The 18,746-nt window shown below is 38.7% G+C and overlaps 1 protein-coding gene and 2 pseudogenes across 15 annotated transcripts in view; 1 reads left to right on the forward strand and 2 right to left on the reverse strand.

The window, feature by feature from the left end:
• The window catches only part of BCL2L13 (BCL2 like 13), a 93,166-nt gene that overhangs the window by 18,851 nt on the left and 55,569 nt on the right, over positions 1-18,746 (reverse strand). For 6 of the 15 annotated variants that reach the window (XM_045465284.1, XM_045465281.1, XM_045465282.1 and 3 more), the window contains 2 exons: positions 4,238-4,275; positions 3,322-3,403 (listed from right to left, as the gene is read on the reverse strand). The exons of 5 other annotated variants lie outside the window; for them this stretch is intronic. In XM_045465284.1, the coding sequence (XP_045321240.1) occupies positions 3,322-3,403; positions 4,238-4,275 (120 nt within the window). Of the gene's footprint in view, positions 1-3,320; positions 3,404-4,237; positions 4,276-18,746 lie in introns of those variants that run through there. 4 more of the 15 variants (XM_045465288.1, XM_045465291.1, XM_045465296.1 and 1 more) reach the window with 2 other exon arrangements.
• Positions 10,775-12,621, reverse strand: LOC123591266 (annotated as a pseudogene).
• On the forward strand, positions 15,196-15,740 carry LOC123590989 (annotated as a pseudogene).

Genomic DNA, 18,746 nt, shown 5'->3' on the forward strand with positions numbered 1-18,746 from the left:
AGGTAAAAAAAGAAAATAAAAAGCCCTATCTTGTAATTCTAATGTCAATATAAGCAGTAATAAAAAATTATAATCCAGTTTAACTCTGAAAAGCTAACTGCTAATTACAATTAAGGTGTGTATTCCTAATTGAATTTATATTTCTAATTGCACCCCAATTAATCACCCCCTCCTTGTATCTCTGAACATGTATCTCATAGCATGTAACATGCTACATGTGGTTACTGACATTTATATCCTCTCAACCAGCTCTGAGCTCAAAAGTAGGACCTATATTTTATTTAACTTTTGTATACTTAGCATCTAGCATCGTGCTTACCATAACATATGCCGCCATCAAGTAAGGTTTACTGCATATTGAAAATTAATCTCTGAAGGGCTTAAAAAGTATAGAAATTAACTTATTTAATTAATCTTCACCAACTCATTGTAAATGGGCTGACACTATTAATGATTGCCTTAGAAACTAGACTTTATAAATAAACTGAAGGATATTCGGGGAAATGATTCATCTAAGGCCATGTAATTAGTAATAAACACTCCTAGGCCATACTCCTTCTCAAGGAAAACCAAGACAAAGTACACGAACTGGTGATACCTACAAGTATTGCTCCACGGAACAGGAGCCTCAGTTTCTATTCCACACAGACATTTCAAAGGAATTATAGAACTATATTTTGACCTCACATGATGGTGAGTATCAGTAATTAGGAATGATCAGAAGCAGACTGAGAATCTTTCACATCTAAGATATAGAAATTGTAACTATATGACTAATGTCCCAGTTTGAGGAATAATGCCCATGGATAAAGTAACTAAAAACAAAATGATACAGATCCTTGTAAAGCCTCAGCTTGATGTCATTTTAACTTCTGGTTTCTGGGAGACCAGTAAGAAGCCTGGAAATTGCCACTCCACCCTAACAACAAGTAAAAAAGCTGACCAAACGGAGAAATCTGTGACTCTGCTTAGATCTGTAAGAGAACTGAGGTCACAGAGCAAACCACTGCCCCCAAGACAGGAGTGACCAACAGGCAACACGGAATCGCAGCTTAATAGAGGAGAAACTCATGAGCAGTAACCTCCCCAGGAACCAGTGCCTAGTTAGGGAAATGAACTGGAGCTGTCTAACTGCTGGAGGCTCAGGGAGGACAAAACTGAGAGATAAAACTTCAGACAGCCTTTCAGTTTCCGGTTCTGCATGTAAGGAGCTTGAAAGTCACCACTCTACCCAAACCAGTAAAACGCTGAACAAACTGAAAAATCCACAACTATTCGAGGATCTGTAAGTAGAGAGGTGATGGCACTGGGCAAACTACTGCCCCCAAGACTGGAGAGACACACAGAAGAATATGGGGAATCACAGCTTACCAGGCTGGGAATTGTGCAGGGGACGAGCACTGAGGTAGGCAAACCTGAACTATAACTGATGAATTGCTGGAGGCTCAGTGTGGCCAACACAGAGTCTAAAACTCCAGGAGGACTCCCTCATAGGAAGACCCCTGCAATTTTGTGAGATTTACCTCCAGGAGATTAACCAGGTGCTCTCAATAAATACCAAAGAAAAATCCCCTCATGCTTCTGACAGGAAGAGGAGGAAAAAGAACTATCTTGAAATACATCAGGGCACTCTGCTTTGTCCTCAAGAGAAACTAGTTAATCAGAGCCTAAACAACCTATCGGCAGAGAAATAACCAACTCCAGCCCACTCTAGCCATCTCATCCCACCTAATGCAGGAAGAAAAAACTGAGAAAAACATTTGTGAAGTTTACAGTGAGCCACAGGCTCAGTAAAAAGACTGACCTAATCATAGGACTATAAAAAATCCCTCACCTTTCCCCTAAGGCCTCTTTACAGCAGTTCTTTTCACCCAGTGCACCATGTCCAGCTATCAAGAAAAAATCACAAGGCATACCAAAAGGCAAAAACATAATTTGAAAAGATGGAGCAAGCATCAGAACCAGACATTACAGACGTTGAAATTACCACACTGAGAATTTAAAGCAATTATGATTAATAAGCTAAGGACTCAGGGGGGCGCCTGGGTGGCTCAGTTGGTCAAAGCGTCCGACTCTTGGTTTCAGTTCAGGTCATGATCTCACAGTTTGTGGGTTTGAGCCCCACGTCTGGCTCTGTGCTAGCAACATGGAGCCTGCTTGTGACTCTCTCTCTCTGTCCCTCTCTCTCTTTCTCTCTCTCAAAAATAAATAACAACTTTAAAAAAAAAATTTTTTTTAAATAAGCTAAGGACTCTCATAGATAAAGGAGATAGCACGTAAGAACAATGTAAGCAAAGCGACAGAAATAATAAGAAGGAACCATGAGATCAAAAAGATCTGTAACAGAAATGAAGAATACTTTGATGGGCTTCCATTAGACTAGACATGGGTAAGGAAAGAATCTCTGAGCTTGAGGATATCTCAATAGAAACATCCAAAACTGAAAAGCAAAGACAACAAAGACAGGAAAAAAAGAACGGGATATCCAAGGACTGTGGAACAACTACAAAAAGCATAAATATACAAAATTAGAATATAAAAAGGAAAAGAAAAAGAAAAAGAGAAAGGAACAGAAGAAATATTTAAAACAATAATGTCTAAGAGCTTCTTCAAATTAATGTCAGACACCAAACACAGATTCAGGAAGCTCAGAGAACATCTAGCAAAATAAATGTCCCCCCACCCCCCCAAAAAAACCCCACCCTACATCTAGGAATATCATTTTCAAACTACAAAAATAAAAATCAAAGAAAAAATCTTAAGGCAAGCCAGAGTTAAAAACATCTTACCTGTAGAGGAACAAAGATAAGAATTATATTGAAATTCACCTCAGAACCATGCAAGCAAGAACAGAGTGGACTAAAATATTAAAAAGATGTTGAGAGAACAAAACCCACCAATGTAGAGTTCTATACATGTAAAATTACCCCTCAAAAATGAAGGGCAAGCAAAAAATCTCAGACAAGCAAAAACTGAGGAAATGTGCTGTTAGTAGACTTGCGTTGGAAGCAATGTTAAAAGAGGCTTATTAGAGAGAAGGAAAATAAGTCAGAAACTTGGATCTCCGTTAAGAAAGGAAGAGCATCAAAGAAGGAATAAGTGAAGGTAAAATAAAAATTTTTACTTTTCTTATTCTTAATTGATATACCTGATAATAGTTTATTCAAAGCAACTCAATCATGTATGCGTACATATACAGTATATATATGCACATACACATATACATACATATGCATGCTTATATAAGTGAAGTAAATGACACCAGTGATACAGAGATGACAGAGAGGAATTAAGATTATTTTGTTATGATAAGGTACTCACATTACTCATGAAGCAGCACAGTGTTATCTGAAAGTGAACTTGGACTAGTTGTAAATGTATATTGCAAACTCTGGGGCAAGCACTAAAAAAAGTAAAAAGAGAAATGTAATGGACATGTTAAGAAAGGAAAGAAAATGGAATCATACAACATGCTCAATTAAAACCACAAAAGGCAGAGAAAGAGTGGAAGACAATAATGGGAACAAAGAATAAGGGCAACAAGTAGAAAACAGTAACAAATATGCTAGACATTAATCCAATTATATCAATAATCACTTTGAACTTCAACAGTCCAAATACACCAATTAAAAGACAGAGTGGATCAAAAAACAAGACCCAACTATATGTTGTCTACAAGAAACTCTAAATATAAAGACACATACACAGTAAAAGTAAACGGATGGAGAAAAATATACCATGCTAACAACTAATCAAAAGAAAGTAGGGGCACCTGGCTGACTCGGTAGGTACAGTCTGTGACTCTTGATCTTGGGGTTGTAAATTTGAGCCCCACGTTGGATGGAGATTACTTAAGAAATAAAATCTTAAAAAAAAAAAGTGGGAGTATTAATTTCAAACAGCAGACTTCAGAGCAAGAAAAGTTATCAGGAATAAAGAGGGCATTACATAATGAAAAAGGGGTTAAACCTCCAAAAAGACATAAAAATCTTTAATGTGTACACATCTAACAACAGAGTGTCAAACTATGGGAGGCTAAAACTGATAGAAGTGCAAGGAGAAATAAATTAATCTACTATTATAATTGGAGACTTTGACACCTTTCCAGTAGAAATAGACCGAAAAGTCACAAATGACATAGTTATATTCAGCAATTGGATATAATGGGCATCTATAAACTACCTCATCCAATAATAGAAGAATATACATTCTTCCCAAGCTCACATGGAATACTCACCTAGACCATTCTGGGACATGAAACACATCTTTACAAATCTAAAAGAATAGAAATCATACAATGTCTGCTCTCAGGACCATAATGGAATACAACAAAATACAATAACATAAATGGAAAATCCCCAAATACTTGGTTATTAAACAATATATTTCTGGGGCGCCTGGGTGGCGCAGTCGGTTAAGCGTCCGACTTCAGCCAGGTCACGATCTCGCGGTCCATGAGTTCGAGCCCCGCGTCGGGCTCTGGGCTGATGGCTCAGAGCCTGGAGCCTGTTTCCGATTCTGTGTCTCCCTCTCTCTCTGCCCCTCCCCCGTTCATGCTCTGTCTCTCTCTGTCCCAAAAATAAATAAACGTTGAAAAAAAAAAAAAAAAACAATATATTTCTGAATAATACATGGGTCAGAGAATAAATCTCCAGAGACATTTAAAAATACTTGAACTAAATGAAAATGAAAACTCAACTTAAACTTTGTATGAGGCCGTAAGAGCAATGCTTAGACGGAAATTTATAGCATTAAATATTATATGCATATATTAGAAAAGAAGAAACACCCAAAATCAATCACCTAAGCTTCCAACATAGGAAACTAGAAAAGGAAGAGAAGATTAAGTCCAAAGTAAACAAAAGAAAAAAAAAACATAGTAAAAATAAGAGCAGAAATCAATGAAATTGAAAATAGGAAATCAATTGAGAAAATCAATAAAACCAAAAGCTGATTATTTGAGATCAATAAATTCAGTAAGAAAAACACACACACACACAGATCACTAATATCAGAAATGAAAAATGGGACATCACTACAGATCCCACGGACATTAAAAAAAATAAAAGAATACTGTGTTCCATAACTATAAATTTGATAACCTGGATGAAATGGACCAATTCTATAAAAGACGTAATCTGTCAAAACTCACACAAGAAAAATCTATGAGGCCAGCATTACACTAATTCTAAAATCAGACAGATATTATAAGAAAACTACAGACCAATACCTCTTATGAACATAGATGCAAAATCTTTAACCAAATATTGGCAAATAGAACCCAACAATATATAAAAAGAATTATATGCCACAACCAAATAGGATTTATCCCAGATAGACAAGGTTGGGTCAACATTAAAAAATCAGTTAATGTAATCCATCGCATCAACAGGCTACAGACCAAAAAATAAAGTCATAAGATCATGTCAACAGACAGAGAAAGCATCTGACAAAATCTAACATCCAGTCATCATAAAACTTTTATAGTAAATTAGGGCAGAGGGGAACTTCAACTTGACAAAGAATATCTATAAAAAAAACCCTACTGCTAACATGTTTAATGGTGTGAAACTATAAAGTTTCCATTTAGATGAAGAACAAGGCAAGGATGTCATCTCTCACCACTGCTTTTCAACACTGTACTGGAAGTCCTAGCTAATGCAGTAAGATACGGAAATAAAACGTATACATATTGGGAAGGAATTGTTAAAAAGAAGACAACAGGCCCCAAATGGATTTACTTGAGCTAAACCCCTGTCACCAACCAAGACTTAATACCTAACCTAACTGCAAGTTCAACCTTCTTTAAGAATGTGATCTTAACCAGTCTGGAATTTCCTAGTCAGCACTAGTGAGGTAATTCACCCAATAGACTCCATTTACCTCCCTAAAAAAGATGACCTTGCCTGAAATAATCCTTTCTTTTGTTTATGACTTCCTTGTCCCACCTCCTTTCTGCCTTTAAAAGCCTTTCCTTGGGTCACCTGGGTGGCTTAGTCAGTTGAGCCTCCAACTCTAGATTTCAGCTCAGGTCATGATCTCACGGTCAGTCATGAGATCTAGCCCCACACTGGGCTCTGTGCTGGGCATGAAGCCTGCTTAAGAATCTCTCCCTCCCTCTCCCCCTCAGCTCTTTCCCCACTTGTGTGCATACTCTAAATAAATACATAAATACATACTTCTTTTATTTGCTAGATGGGATGCTGCCTGATTCATGAATCACTGAATAAAGTCAATTAGGTCATCAAATTTACTCAGTTGAATTTTTATTTTACAGAAGAAATAAAACTGTCTTGTTCAGATGACATGATCATCTATGTAATGAAAATCCAAAAGAAGTGACAAAAATACTAAAACTAATAAGCAATAATAGCAAGGTTGTAGAATACAAGGTTAATATACAAAAGTCAACTGCTTTCCTATATACTAACAATGAACAAATGGAAATGGAAATTAAAGACCTAATACTAATTACATGAATATCCCCCAAAACAAAATGTTTAGGTATAACAAAATAGGTACAAGATCTATATAAGGGAAACTATAAAACTCTGATGAAAGAAATCAAAAAAGAACTAAATAAATGGAGATAGTCCATATTCATGGATATAAAGTCTCAATATGGTTAAAATATCAGTTCTTCTCAACTAGATCTATGATTCACTGCAATCCTAACCAAACTCTCAGCAAATATTGACAAACCAATTCTTAAGTTTACATGGAGCAACAAAAGACCAGCGATAGTCTACACAATATTGAAGAACAAAGCTGAAAGACTGACACCACATGACTTCAAGACTTACTGTATAAAGCTAGAGTAATCAAGACAGCATGGTATTGGGGTGAAAGAACAATAGATCAGTGGAATAGAATAGAGAGCCCAGAAACAGATCCACATAAATACAATCAACTGATCTTTTTATTTTATCTTATTTTAGAGAGAGAGATCACATGAGCCGGGGAAAGGGGCAGAGAGAGAGAGAGAGAAAGAGAGAGAGAGAGAGAGAGAGAGAGAGAGAATCCTAAGTGGGCTCAACCAACATTCAGCATGGAGCCCAATGTGGGGCTTGTTCCCACACCCTGGGATCACGACCTGAGCAGAAATGAAGAGTTGGATGCTCAACACACTGAACCACATAGGTGCCCCATACAGTGATCTTTGAAAAAGGAGCAAAGGCAATACAATGGAGAAAAAATAGTCTTTTCAAACAATGGTGCTGGAACAACTAGACATGCACATGCAAAGAAATGAATCTAGACACAGACTTTACACCCTTTAAAAATTTAACCCCAAATGGGTCACAGACCTGAATACAAAACACAAAACTAAAATTCCTAGAAAATAACATAAGATAAAACCTAGATGACCTTGGGCTTGGTGATGACTTTTTAGATACAACACTAAGACACAGTCAAGGAAAGAAATGGTTGATAAGCTGGACTTTATTACAATTAAAATATCGGTCTATGAAAGACAGTGTTGAGAGAATGAAAAGACAAGCCACAGACTGGGAAAAAACAATTCCATTTTTTTTAAATGTTCATTTATTTTTGAGACAGAGCACTGTACAAGCTGGGAGGCAGAATGACAGGGAGACAGAGGATCCAAAGCATGTTCTGGGCTGACAACAGACAGCCTGATGCAGGGCTCAAACTCACAAACTGTGAGATCATGATCTGAGCCAAAGTCAGATGCTTAACTAACTGAGCCACCCAGGCACCCCTGGGAGAAAAATTTCAAAAGACACACCTGATAAAGAACCATTACCCAAAATATACAAGGAACACTTTTTTAAAATCCAAATTAGTTAACACATTGGGTAATAATGATTTCAGGAATAGAATTCAGCGATTCATCACTTACATATAACACCCAGTGATCGTCCCAACAAGTGCCCTCCTTAATGCCCATCACCCATTTAGGCCATCCCCTCAACCTGCCAGCAACCCTCAATTTGTTCTCTATATTTAAGAGTCTCTTATGGTTTGTTTCCCTCTCTGTTTTTATCTTACTTTTGCTTCCCTTCCCCTATGGTCACCTGTTTTGTTGTTTCTTAAATTCCACATATGAGTGAAATCATATGATATTTGACTTTCTCTGACTTATTTCGCTTAGCACAATATCTCTAATTCTATCCATGTTGTTGCAAATGGCAAGATTTCGTTCGTTTGGATCACCAAATAATATTCCATTGTATAGAAATATATACCAGGTCTTCTTTATCCATTCTTCAGCCGATGGACATTTGGGCTCTTTCCATACTTTGGCTATTGCTGACAGTGCTGCTATAAACATTGGGGTGCATGTGCCCCTTCGAATCAGCATGTTTGTATCCTTTGGATAAATACCTAGTAGTGCAATTGCTGGGTTTTAGGGAAGTTCTATTTTTAATTTTTGAGGAACGTCTATACTGTTTTGCAAAGTGGCTGCACCAGTTTGCATTCCCACCAGGAGTGCAAAATGGTTTCTCTTTCTCCTCATCCTTGCCAATATCTGTTGTTGTCTGAGTTGTTAATTTTAGCCATTCTAGCAGGTATGAGATGGTATCTCATTGTGGTTTTGATTTGTGTTTCCATGATGATGGGTGACGTTGAGCATCTTTCCATGTGTCTGTCTGTTAGCCACCTGATTGTCTTCTTTGGAAAAATGTCTATTCCTGTCTTTTGCCCATTTCTTCACTGGATTATTTGTTTTTTGGGTGTTGAGTTTGAAAAGTTTTTTATACATTTTGGATATTAACCCTTTATCTGATATGTCATTTGCCACTATCTTCCTATCTTCTCTCATTCCGTCAGTTGCCTTTTAGTTTGGTGATTGTTTCCTTTGCTGTGCAGAAGCTTTTTATCTTGATGAGGTCCCAATAGTTCATTTTCGCTTTGGTTTCCCTTGCCTCTGAGGACATATCAAGTAAGAAGTTGCTGTGGCCAAGGTCAAAGAGGTTGTTGCCTGTTTTCTCCTCTAGGATTTTGATGGCTTCCTTGTGTTACATTTAGGTCTTTCATCCATTTTGAGTATCTTTGTGTATGGTGTAAAGAAGCAGTCCAGGTTCATTCTTCTGCATGTCACTGTCCATTTTTCCCAACACTGTTTGCTGAAGAGACTGTCTTTTTTCCACTGGATATTTTTTTTTTTAATTTATAATGTTTATTTATTTTTGAGAGAGAGACAGAGTGTGAACAGGGGAGGGGCAGAGAGAGAGAGGGAGACACAGAATCTGAAGCAGGCTGCAGGCTCTGAGCTGTCAACACAGAGCCTGACACAGAGCCCGAACCCATGGACTCGGTGATCGTGACCTGAGCCAAAGTCGCATACTCAACCGACTGAGCCACCCAGGTGCCCCTCCATTGGATATTCTTTCCTGCTTTGTCTAAGATTAGTTGGTCATATGTTTGTGGTCCATTTTGGGGGTTCTCTATTCTGTTCCATTGATCTGAATGTCTGTTTTTGTGCCAGTACCATACTGTCTTGATGATTACAGCTGTGTAATACAGCTTGAAGTCTGGAATTGTGATGCCTCCAGTTTTGTTTTGTTTTTTTTTTTCAACATTACTTCAACTATTGAGAGTCCTTTCTGGTTCCACACAAATTTTAGGAATATTTGTTCTAGCTCTGTGAAGAATGCTGGAGTTATTTTGATAGGGTTGCACTGAATATGTAGATTGCTTTGGGTAGTATTGACATTTTAACAATATTTTTTCTTCCAATCCATGAGCATGGAATGTTTTTCCCATTTTTTGTGTCTTCTTCAATTTCTTTCATAAGCTTTCTATAGTTTTGAGTGTACAGATTTTTCACCTCATTGGTAAGGTTTATTCCAAGGGCTTATTACGGGTTTTGGTGCAACTGTAAATGGGATCAATTCCTTGATTTCTCTTTCTGTTACTTCATTATTGGTGTATAGAAATGCAACTGATTCCTGTACATTGATTTAATATCCCATGACTTTGCTGAATTTATGTATCAGTTCTGGAATTTTTTTGGAGTCTTTTGGGTTTTCCACATAGAGCATCATGTCATCTGTGAAGAGTGAAAGTTTGACTTCCTCCTTGCCGGTCTGGATGCCTTTATTTCTTTTTGTTGTCTGATTGCTGAGGCTAAGACTTCTAACACTATGTTGAATAACAGTGGTGAGAGTGGACATCTCTGTCGTGTTCCTTAGGGGGAAAGCATCCCCATTGAGGATGCTATTAGCTGTAGGTCTTTCATATATGGCCTTTGTGATCTTGAGGTATGTTCCTTTTATCCCTACTTTGTTGAGCGTTTTTATCAAGAAATTATGCTATATTTTGTCAAATACTTTTTCTGCATCTATTGAGCAGATCATGTGGTTCTTATCCTTTATTTTATTAATGTTATGTATCACATTGATTGATTGCAGATATCAAACCAGCCCTGCATCCCAGCAACAAATCCCACTTGATTATGGCAAATAATTCTCTTAATGTATTGTTGGATCTGGTTTGCTAGTATCTTGTTGAGAATTTTTGCATCCATGTTCATCAGGGAAATTGGTCTGTAGTTCTCCCGTTTAGTGGGGACAAAGAACTCTTAAATAAGAAAAAAAAAATGGGGCCCCTGGGTGGCTCAATCAGTTAAGCATCTGACTTTGGCTCAGGTCATGATCTCATGGTTCGTGGGTTTGAGCCCTGCATCAGGCTCTGTGCCTAATTCAGATGTGTCTCTCTCTCTCTCTCTCTCTCTGCTGCTCCTCCATTCACACTCTGTCTCTCTCTCAAAAATAAACATAAAAAAAAAAAAAAAGAAACAACCTGATTTTTTTTTTTCTCATTAAACTTTTGTTTTAATGGGTCTCAAAATTCTGCGACAGATTTTTGGTCAAGTTGTTTCCATTAAAAAGTACTGGTTTTAAAAACTAGTAACTTAAAACTGCCACACACACATACAAAACAAATGGCCCACAAAACATTCTTCGTTCCTTCTGAAGGTTTTACGATGCATTTGCTATCATTAACCATTCTTTTACTATTAAACTTAAATGGCCAATTGACACAAACAGTTCTGAGACCATTCTTCCACCACTGATTGAGACTGGAGTGGCAGAGATAATATTCATTTAGTCTTCTGAGCTTTTTGGGAAGACTTGGTGACTTGCCAGCTCCAGCCGCCCTCTTATTCACTGCTTTGATGACACCCACAGCAACCACCTCATATCACGAATAGCAAAATGGCCCAGGGGAGGATAGTCAGAGAAGCTCTCAAGACACACAGGCTTGCCAGGAACCATATCAACGATGATAGCATCACCAGATCTCAAGAACTTGGGACCATCTTCCAGCTTTTTTCCAGAACGACGATCAGTCTTCTCCTTCAGCTCAGTGGACTTGCAGGCAATATGAGCTGTGTGACCATCCCCCACAGGTGCATATCAAGTGCTGATCTGGCCTGGATGGTTCAGGATAATCACCTGAGCTGTGAAGCCAGCTGCTTCCATTGGTGCATCATTTTGCTATCACCAGCAACACTGTCACGATGAACATCTTTGACAGATATGTTCTTGACTTTGAAGCCCACATTTTTCCCAGAAAGAGCCTCACTCAAAGCCACTCAAAGCTACATGGTGCATTTCAACAGACTTTCCTTCAGTTGTAACACTGACTGGAGCAAAAGTGACGACCATGCCTGATTTAAGAACACCAGTTTCCACTTGGCCCATAGGGACAGTACCAATACCACCAATTTTGTAGACATCCTGGAGGGACAGACATAAGGGCTTGTCAGTTAGATGAGTTGGTGGCAGAATACAATCCAGAGCTTCAAGCAGTGTGGTTCCACTGTCATTGCCATCTTTACGGGTGACTTTCCATCCCTTGAACCATGGCATGTTAGCACTTGGCTCCAGCATGTTGTCACCATTCCAACCAGAAACTGGCACAAATGCTACTGTGTTGGGGCTATAGCCAATTTTCTTAATGTAGGTGCTGACTTCCTTAATGATTTCCTCCTATCTCTCCTGGCTGTAGGGTGTCTCAGTGGAACCCATTTTGTTAACACCAACAATAAGTTATTTTACACCCAGTGTATAAGCTAGGTAATGCTCACAGGTCTGCCTATTCTTGGAGATACCAGCTTCAAATTCGCCAACACCAGCAGCAACAATCAGGACAGCAGAGTCAGCCTGAGATGTGCTTATAATCATATTCTTGATAAAGTCTTTGTGTCCTGGGGCATCAATAATGGTCACATAGGACTTGCTGGTCTCAAATTTCTACAGGGAGGTATCAATGGTGATACCATGTTCATTTTCAGCTTTCAGTTGATCCAAGACCCAGGCATACATGAAGGAGCCCTTTCCCATCTCAGCAGCCTCCTTCTTAAATTTTTCTAAAGTTCTTTTGTCAACCCTGTCACATATATAGATCAGATGACCAGTAGTGGTAGCCTTGCCCAAATCTACGTGTCCAATGATGATGATGTTGATGTGGGTCTTTTCCTTTCCCATTTTGGTTTAGGTTTAGAGGTGGTTTTCACAACACCTGCGTTCTGGCAACAAACCCACTGCGAGAGAAGCCAACCTGAGTTTAAAAATGGGCCAAACATCTTAACAGACACCTCACCAAAGATATACAGATGGCAAATAAGCATATGAATAGATGCTTCACATCATATGTCATCAGGAAAATGCAAATTAAACTAATGAGATATGGGGGTGCCTGGGTGGCTCAGTCGGTTAAGCATCCAACTTTAGCTAGGGTCATGATGTCACAGTTTGTGAGTTGGAGCCCTGTGTTAGGCTATGTGCTGACAGCTTGGAGCCTGGAGCCTGGTTCAGATTCTGTCTCCCTCTCTCTCTCTCTGTCTCCCTCAAAAATAAATAAATGTTTTTTTAAAAAGTATCAGATTCTTGGTTTTGGCTTAGGTCATGATCTCATGTTTCGTTGAGACTGAGCCCCGCATCAACCCCACACTGGGCGTGAAGCCCTTAGGATTTTCTCTCTCCCTCTGCCCTTCCCCTGTTCATGTATGTTCATTTTCCCTCTAAAAAAAAAAAAAAAAAAAAAAAAGAAGTTTAAAACTTATGCCCACATAAAAACCTGCACACGGATGTTTGTAGCAGCTTTACTGATAATTGCTAAAACTTGGAAGCAACCGAGATCTCCCTCAGTAGGTGAATGGGTAAATAAACATCCAAAGGAGTGCTAAAAATTCAATGCTAAAATGAGATGAGCTATCAAGCCATAATAAGAAATGGAGGAGGGGCACCTGGGTGGCTCAGTCAGTCAGGCGTCTGACTTCGGCTCAAGTCATGAACTCATGGTTCATGAGTTTGAGCCCTGCATCTGGCTCTGTGCTGACAGCTCAGAGCCTGGAGCTTGCTTTGGATTCTGTGTCTCCTTCTCTTTCTGTTCCTCCCCCACTTGCACTCTGTCTCTCTCTCTCCCTCTCTCTCAAAAATAAATAAAGGCTAAAAAAAATTTAAAAAATAAAAAAAAACACATGGAAGAAACTTAAATGCACTTACTAAGTTAAAGAAGCCAGTCTGGGGGCGCCTGGGTGGCGCAGTCGGTTAAGCGTCCGACTTCAGCCAGGTCACGATCTCGCGGTCCGTGAGTTCGAGCCCCGCGTCAGGCTCTGGGCTGATGGCTCAGAGCCTGGAGACTGTTTCCGATTCTGTGTCTCCCTCTCTCTCTCTGCCCCTCCCCCGTTCATGCTCTGTCTCTCTCTGTCCCAAAAATAAATAAATGTTGAAAAAAAAAAAAAATTAAAAAAAAAAAAGAAGCCAGTCTGAAAAGGCTACATACTGCATGGTCTCAACTGTCTGACATTCTGGAAAAGCAAAATCAAGGAGACAGTAAAAAGATCAGTGGTTGCCAGAGGTTAGGTGGGAGGGAGGGTCAAACAAGCGGAACACAGGATTTTTAGAACAGTGAAACTACTCTGTATATAATACTACAAGGGTGGATATGTCATTATACTTAAAATTTTTAAATGTTTATTTTTTTGAGCTGTAAGCACAGAGTCTGACACAGAGCTCAAACTCACAAACCGTGGGATCGTGACCTGAGCCGAAGTCAGACGCTTAAATGACTAAGCCACCCAGGTGCGCCAGATATATGTCATATTATAAATTTGTCCAAATTATGGAATATACACCAAGTAAACTGCAATGTAAACTATGGTCTCTGGGTGACGATGATGTTTCCATGGAGGTTCATCAGTTGCAACAAATGTACGACTCTGGTGGGAGATGTTGATAATGGGGAAGGCTATGCATGTGTACAGTCAGATAGTATATGAGAAATCTCTGTAAATTCTGTTCAGTATTTCTGTGAACCTAGAACTGCTCTACAGTCTGTTTAAAAAAATTCAAACCAGTCATATTACTTCTAAACCTCAATAAAGTGTTCTTCTCAATACCAGTACAATGGAAAAACCATCTCGAATATACTGCAAAAACAATCACAAAACATAAATCATAGGAAAAAAAAATTATCTGTAGAACTCTAAATGGCATTCATCCTAGGCATTTCTTTTTATAACTCAGAGAACAAAATATTACTGTCCTCTGCAAATTTATAAGCCCAAAGCCTTCATCTAACATATTATAGCTGCCATCACCTCCTCCTTCCCTGTAGGTTTTCAAAACTAGTTCCACTTTGAGAGCTAGGTAATTTGTTTTACCCTGATGCTGTATTCAAGTGGCTGAAGACAAACACATCACCCATGGAAATCATACTACAGACTTTATATAACTGACATGCAACTTCAGGTAGACAATGACCATAATTGTCAATGACCTCTAGAAGAATGACCATTATGGTTTTAAGACCTGTCAATGTAACATTTAACACAAAGTACCTTAAAGGTGATTCATGTTGATACTTTGTATCAGAGGATACATTTTCATCAATTAGCTGAAAAAGCAATCTCTTGGTTTTAAACACACACACAAAAAACAGAGTGCTTAGACCTAACAATGTGAAATATAGATTGGGCATTCAAATTTAGAGATTAAAAACACATTTATAAATTTTTTAATATTAACAACTAGTTATTCATATTTTTGCTTTTTCTTTAGCACACACATTTCAGCTGAATAAAATACTCTCTGTAACAAATTATAATAACAAACAATATACACCAATACAACAATATACATCAATATACTACATCATAATAAAACTGAAAATGGACAAGGGAATGAATAACATCCCCTGTATTTTGTTTCTTCCCTTGTTGTAAAACACCATATAAGTGAGGAAGATTCCTGAGTGGAGCTACCCATGAACAGCAGCAATGGCAATGATAATGGCAACAAGGAAAATGGGGGGCTGGCTCATGTACTTTCCTCATCCTCTATCTACCATGGAACATGGAGGAGATTCTTTTGAATGCACAACAGGAATTAGGACAGAGCAGTTTAAGAGGAAGTGATTACTGTGACAGCCCTTCCCCATAAGAAGATGAGTAGATTTTTTGTTTGATGTAGAAATGCACAGCAGCAGAGACCACAGCTCTCAGTCAGAAGTTATAAAAGAAAAGAAAGAAGTTGATGCTTTGAAGGAAAGTATAGACTGTATGTCTGACTGATCCTGTAGGCCTGAAACCATTCTCCTGGGGAGTTAGTTCCTCTTCAGGCACTCTCTGTATCTTTTAAGCATGAGGAAAAGAAAAAACAGGAAGAAGAGGGGTATTTTCTCTGCACACTCTCTTCATTCCATCTCTCTTCCTTCCTCATGTTTTGGCTTTGGAGCTAGGCATCTATACTGAAAATAACTGAGCACACCTCTGCTAGAACCTACTGAGGAAAAGAAAAGGCCCCTGAAAAGTGAGACCTGTAAAGTAGTGTATTATCAAAGTAGTTTACTTGAACTTGAGACCATGACAAGCCTGACCCAACCTACCACCCTATTTTTACATATCCAAGTTCCAGTAACTCTCAAATCCAGTATTTTATTCAAACTCCGTTGAGGCATTTTACTAACCTCATTCCCTCTTTAGCCTGTGACACTTTAGAATTTCCTAGCAGTTGGCTGCTGTCTAGCAAGGGCTTCTTTTCCCACAAATGCCACCAATAGATTAAAATTTTGGCAACAATGTTATTGTCTTTTATTACCACCAGACTAAGACCTGCATCGTTCATGGTATAAATTTTACTCCTGCAATGTAACTACCACCTATTTCTTAAAACGAAATCAGGTTAGCAAATGATAAGATGCTTTGTTGTTTTATTTTGTTTTGTTTTTCAAGACAAAGGCAAGCTTCTCTAAGTTTGAATTTACAGTTATTAAAAAAGAAAAGAGGGGCACCTGGTTGGCTCAGTCAGTAGAGAGTATATGACTCTTAATTTTAGGGTTGTGGGTTCCAGCCCCACATTGAGCCTAGAGCTTACTTAAAAAAAACAAAAACAGGGGTGCCTGGGTGGCTCAGTCGGTTGAGCGTCCGACTTCGACTCAGGTCATGATCTCACAGTCTGTGAGTTCGGGCCCCGCATCGGGCTCTGTAGTGACAGCTCAGAGCCCGGAGCCTGTTTCAAATTCTGTGTCTCCCTCTCTCTCTGACCCTCCCCCATTCATGCTCTGTCTCTCTCTGTCTCAAAAATAAATAAACGTTAAAAAAAAAATTAAAAAACAAAACAAAAACAAACAAGACATAGACACACAAATATCCAGGGCAATAAAAAAATATTTTAAACCAAAAACTAAGAAGAAATTAAGATATAATAAAATGGAAAGGGAGATACAACTCCATACATTGTAAAGATTAAAAGAAAGGATTTTTTTTTTTTTTTTTTTTTTTTTTAAAGAAAGGCAGACCGCCACATGCAGCACCTCATTCAGATGTGTCTGGAGTCTTAGAAGCTTGACTACCATATGTTCTCCTACAAATGGAGCTTGAGAGCCTGTTTGGAGGCTCTAGCAGTGGAGTGCGGCCATTCCTACACCCTTGACAAAACGGTGTCTGGGAAGATCATCCTCTTCAACCCAGTGTGCAGCCTCAGGAAATGCACATGGAGCATTGAGGGAGGAAGGGGAGATGGGCCTAGCCAGCTAGATCAGTCAAATCAGCCCTGGTGATCAATAGGGTGACAGATGTCGCAGCCAGATTGCCTTCCCATCCAAAAGAGAGGATATTTTTGAGACATTTAGAAATCTGTACGCTGGGGCACCCGGGTGGCTCAGTCGGTTTAGCATTCGACTCTTGATCTTGGCAGGTCATGATCTCATGGTTTGTGGGATCGAGCCCCATGTTATTAGCACAGAGCCTGCTTGGGATTCCCTCTCCCTCTCTCTCTGCCCCTCCCCTGCCTGCATGTACTCACCCTCTCTCTCTCTCTCTCTCTCTCATAAATAAACTTAAAAAAAAAAAAAAAGAAAGAAACTTGAATGCCAACAGGATATTTGATGAAGAAATCATTTTTAACTTTTTTGATGTGATAATGGTAGTGTAATTAAAAATAAAATCTTAAGTGGGGCGTCTGGGTGGCTCACTTAGCTGAGCATCCAACTTCGGCTCAGGTCATGATCTCACAGTCTGTGAGTTCAAGCCCTGTGTCAGGCTCTGTGCTGAAAGCTCAGAGCTTGGAGCCTGCTTTGGATTCTGTGTCTCCCTCTCTCTCTGCCCCTCCCCTGCTCACGCTCTGTCTCTCCCTCTCTCTCAAAAATAAATAAGCATTAAGAAAAATTAAAAAAGAAAATAAATTCTTAAAACAAAAATAAAAAAATAAAAATAAAATATTTATTTTTTAGAGATACATACTGAAAAAATTTTTAATTCCACTATACTTAAAATACAGTGCTGATTAAAGTGCACAATATAGTGATTCAATTCTATATATTACTCAGTGCTCATGATAAGTATACTCTTAATTTATCCTCCTCACCTATTTCACCCATCCCCCCACCTCCCTACATACTGAAATTTTTATAGATAAAAGTATATGATGCCTAGATTTTGCTCCAAAATAATATTAAGAAGAGACATGACTAGGGTGTGAAAAAAGCATAACTGGCAATGTGTTAATGGCTGTTAGGGCTTAAGTGATGGGGGTCATTATACTATCTTATCTATTTTCATACATGTTCAAAATTCTCCAACATAAAATGTTTATTAATTTATTTATTAATTAATGTTTACTTATCTATTTCGAAGGAGAGAAAGAGAGTGCAAACAGGAGAGGGGCAGAGAGAGAGAAAATCCCCAGCAGGCTCTGTGCTATCAGTGTAGAGCCATACCCGGGGCTTGATCCAACAGACCACGAGATCATGAAAAGCTGAGATCAAGAGACCTGAGCTGAACTCAAGAGTCAGATGCTGAACTGACTGAGCCACCAAGACACCCTAAAATGTTTTTTAAAAGTAAGTGGTATAAGACAATTAAGAAATAAAAATCCACTGTATTCTCCTCCAAAAATAATAAATAAATAAATAAATAAATAAATGGGTATTATGAACAGCTCTATGCCAATAAATCTGAAAATCTAGGGATAATATCCAGAAAAATTATCAAAAGTTGACAGGAAAAACCAGAAAACTTACCCCAAAGAAAACACCAGGTGATTTTGCAGGCATGATAAGGCACAATAAATTAAACCTCATATATACTATTCCAGAGTATAGAAAAAGAGGAAACACTCTTCCCTTCCCAACTGTATATTTTACGAAGCTAGCATATCCTTAGGGGCGCCTATGTGACTCAGTTGAGCATCCGACTCTTGGTTTTGGCTCAAGTCATTGTTAGGATGTCCCTGGAACCACAGTGGAAGGGACAGCCATCTCGCCAGTGC

Source organism: Leopardus geoffroyi, chromosome B4 (genome assembly GCF_018350155.1).
Source record: "Leopardus geoffroyi isolate Oge1 chromosome B4, O.geoffroyi_Oge1_pat1.0, whole genome shotgun sequence".
Classification (NCBI taxonomy): domain Eukaryota; kingdom Metazoa; phylum Chordata; class Mammalia; order Carnivora; family Felidae; genus Leopardus; species Leopardus geoffroyi.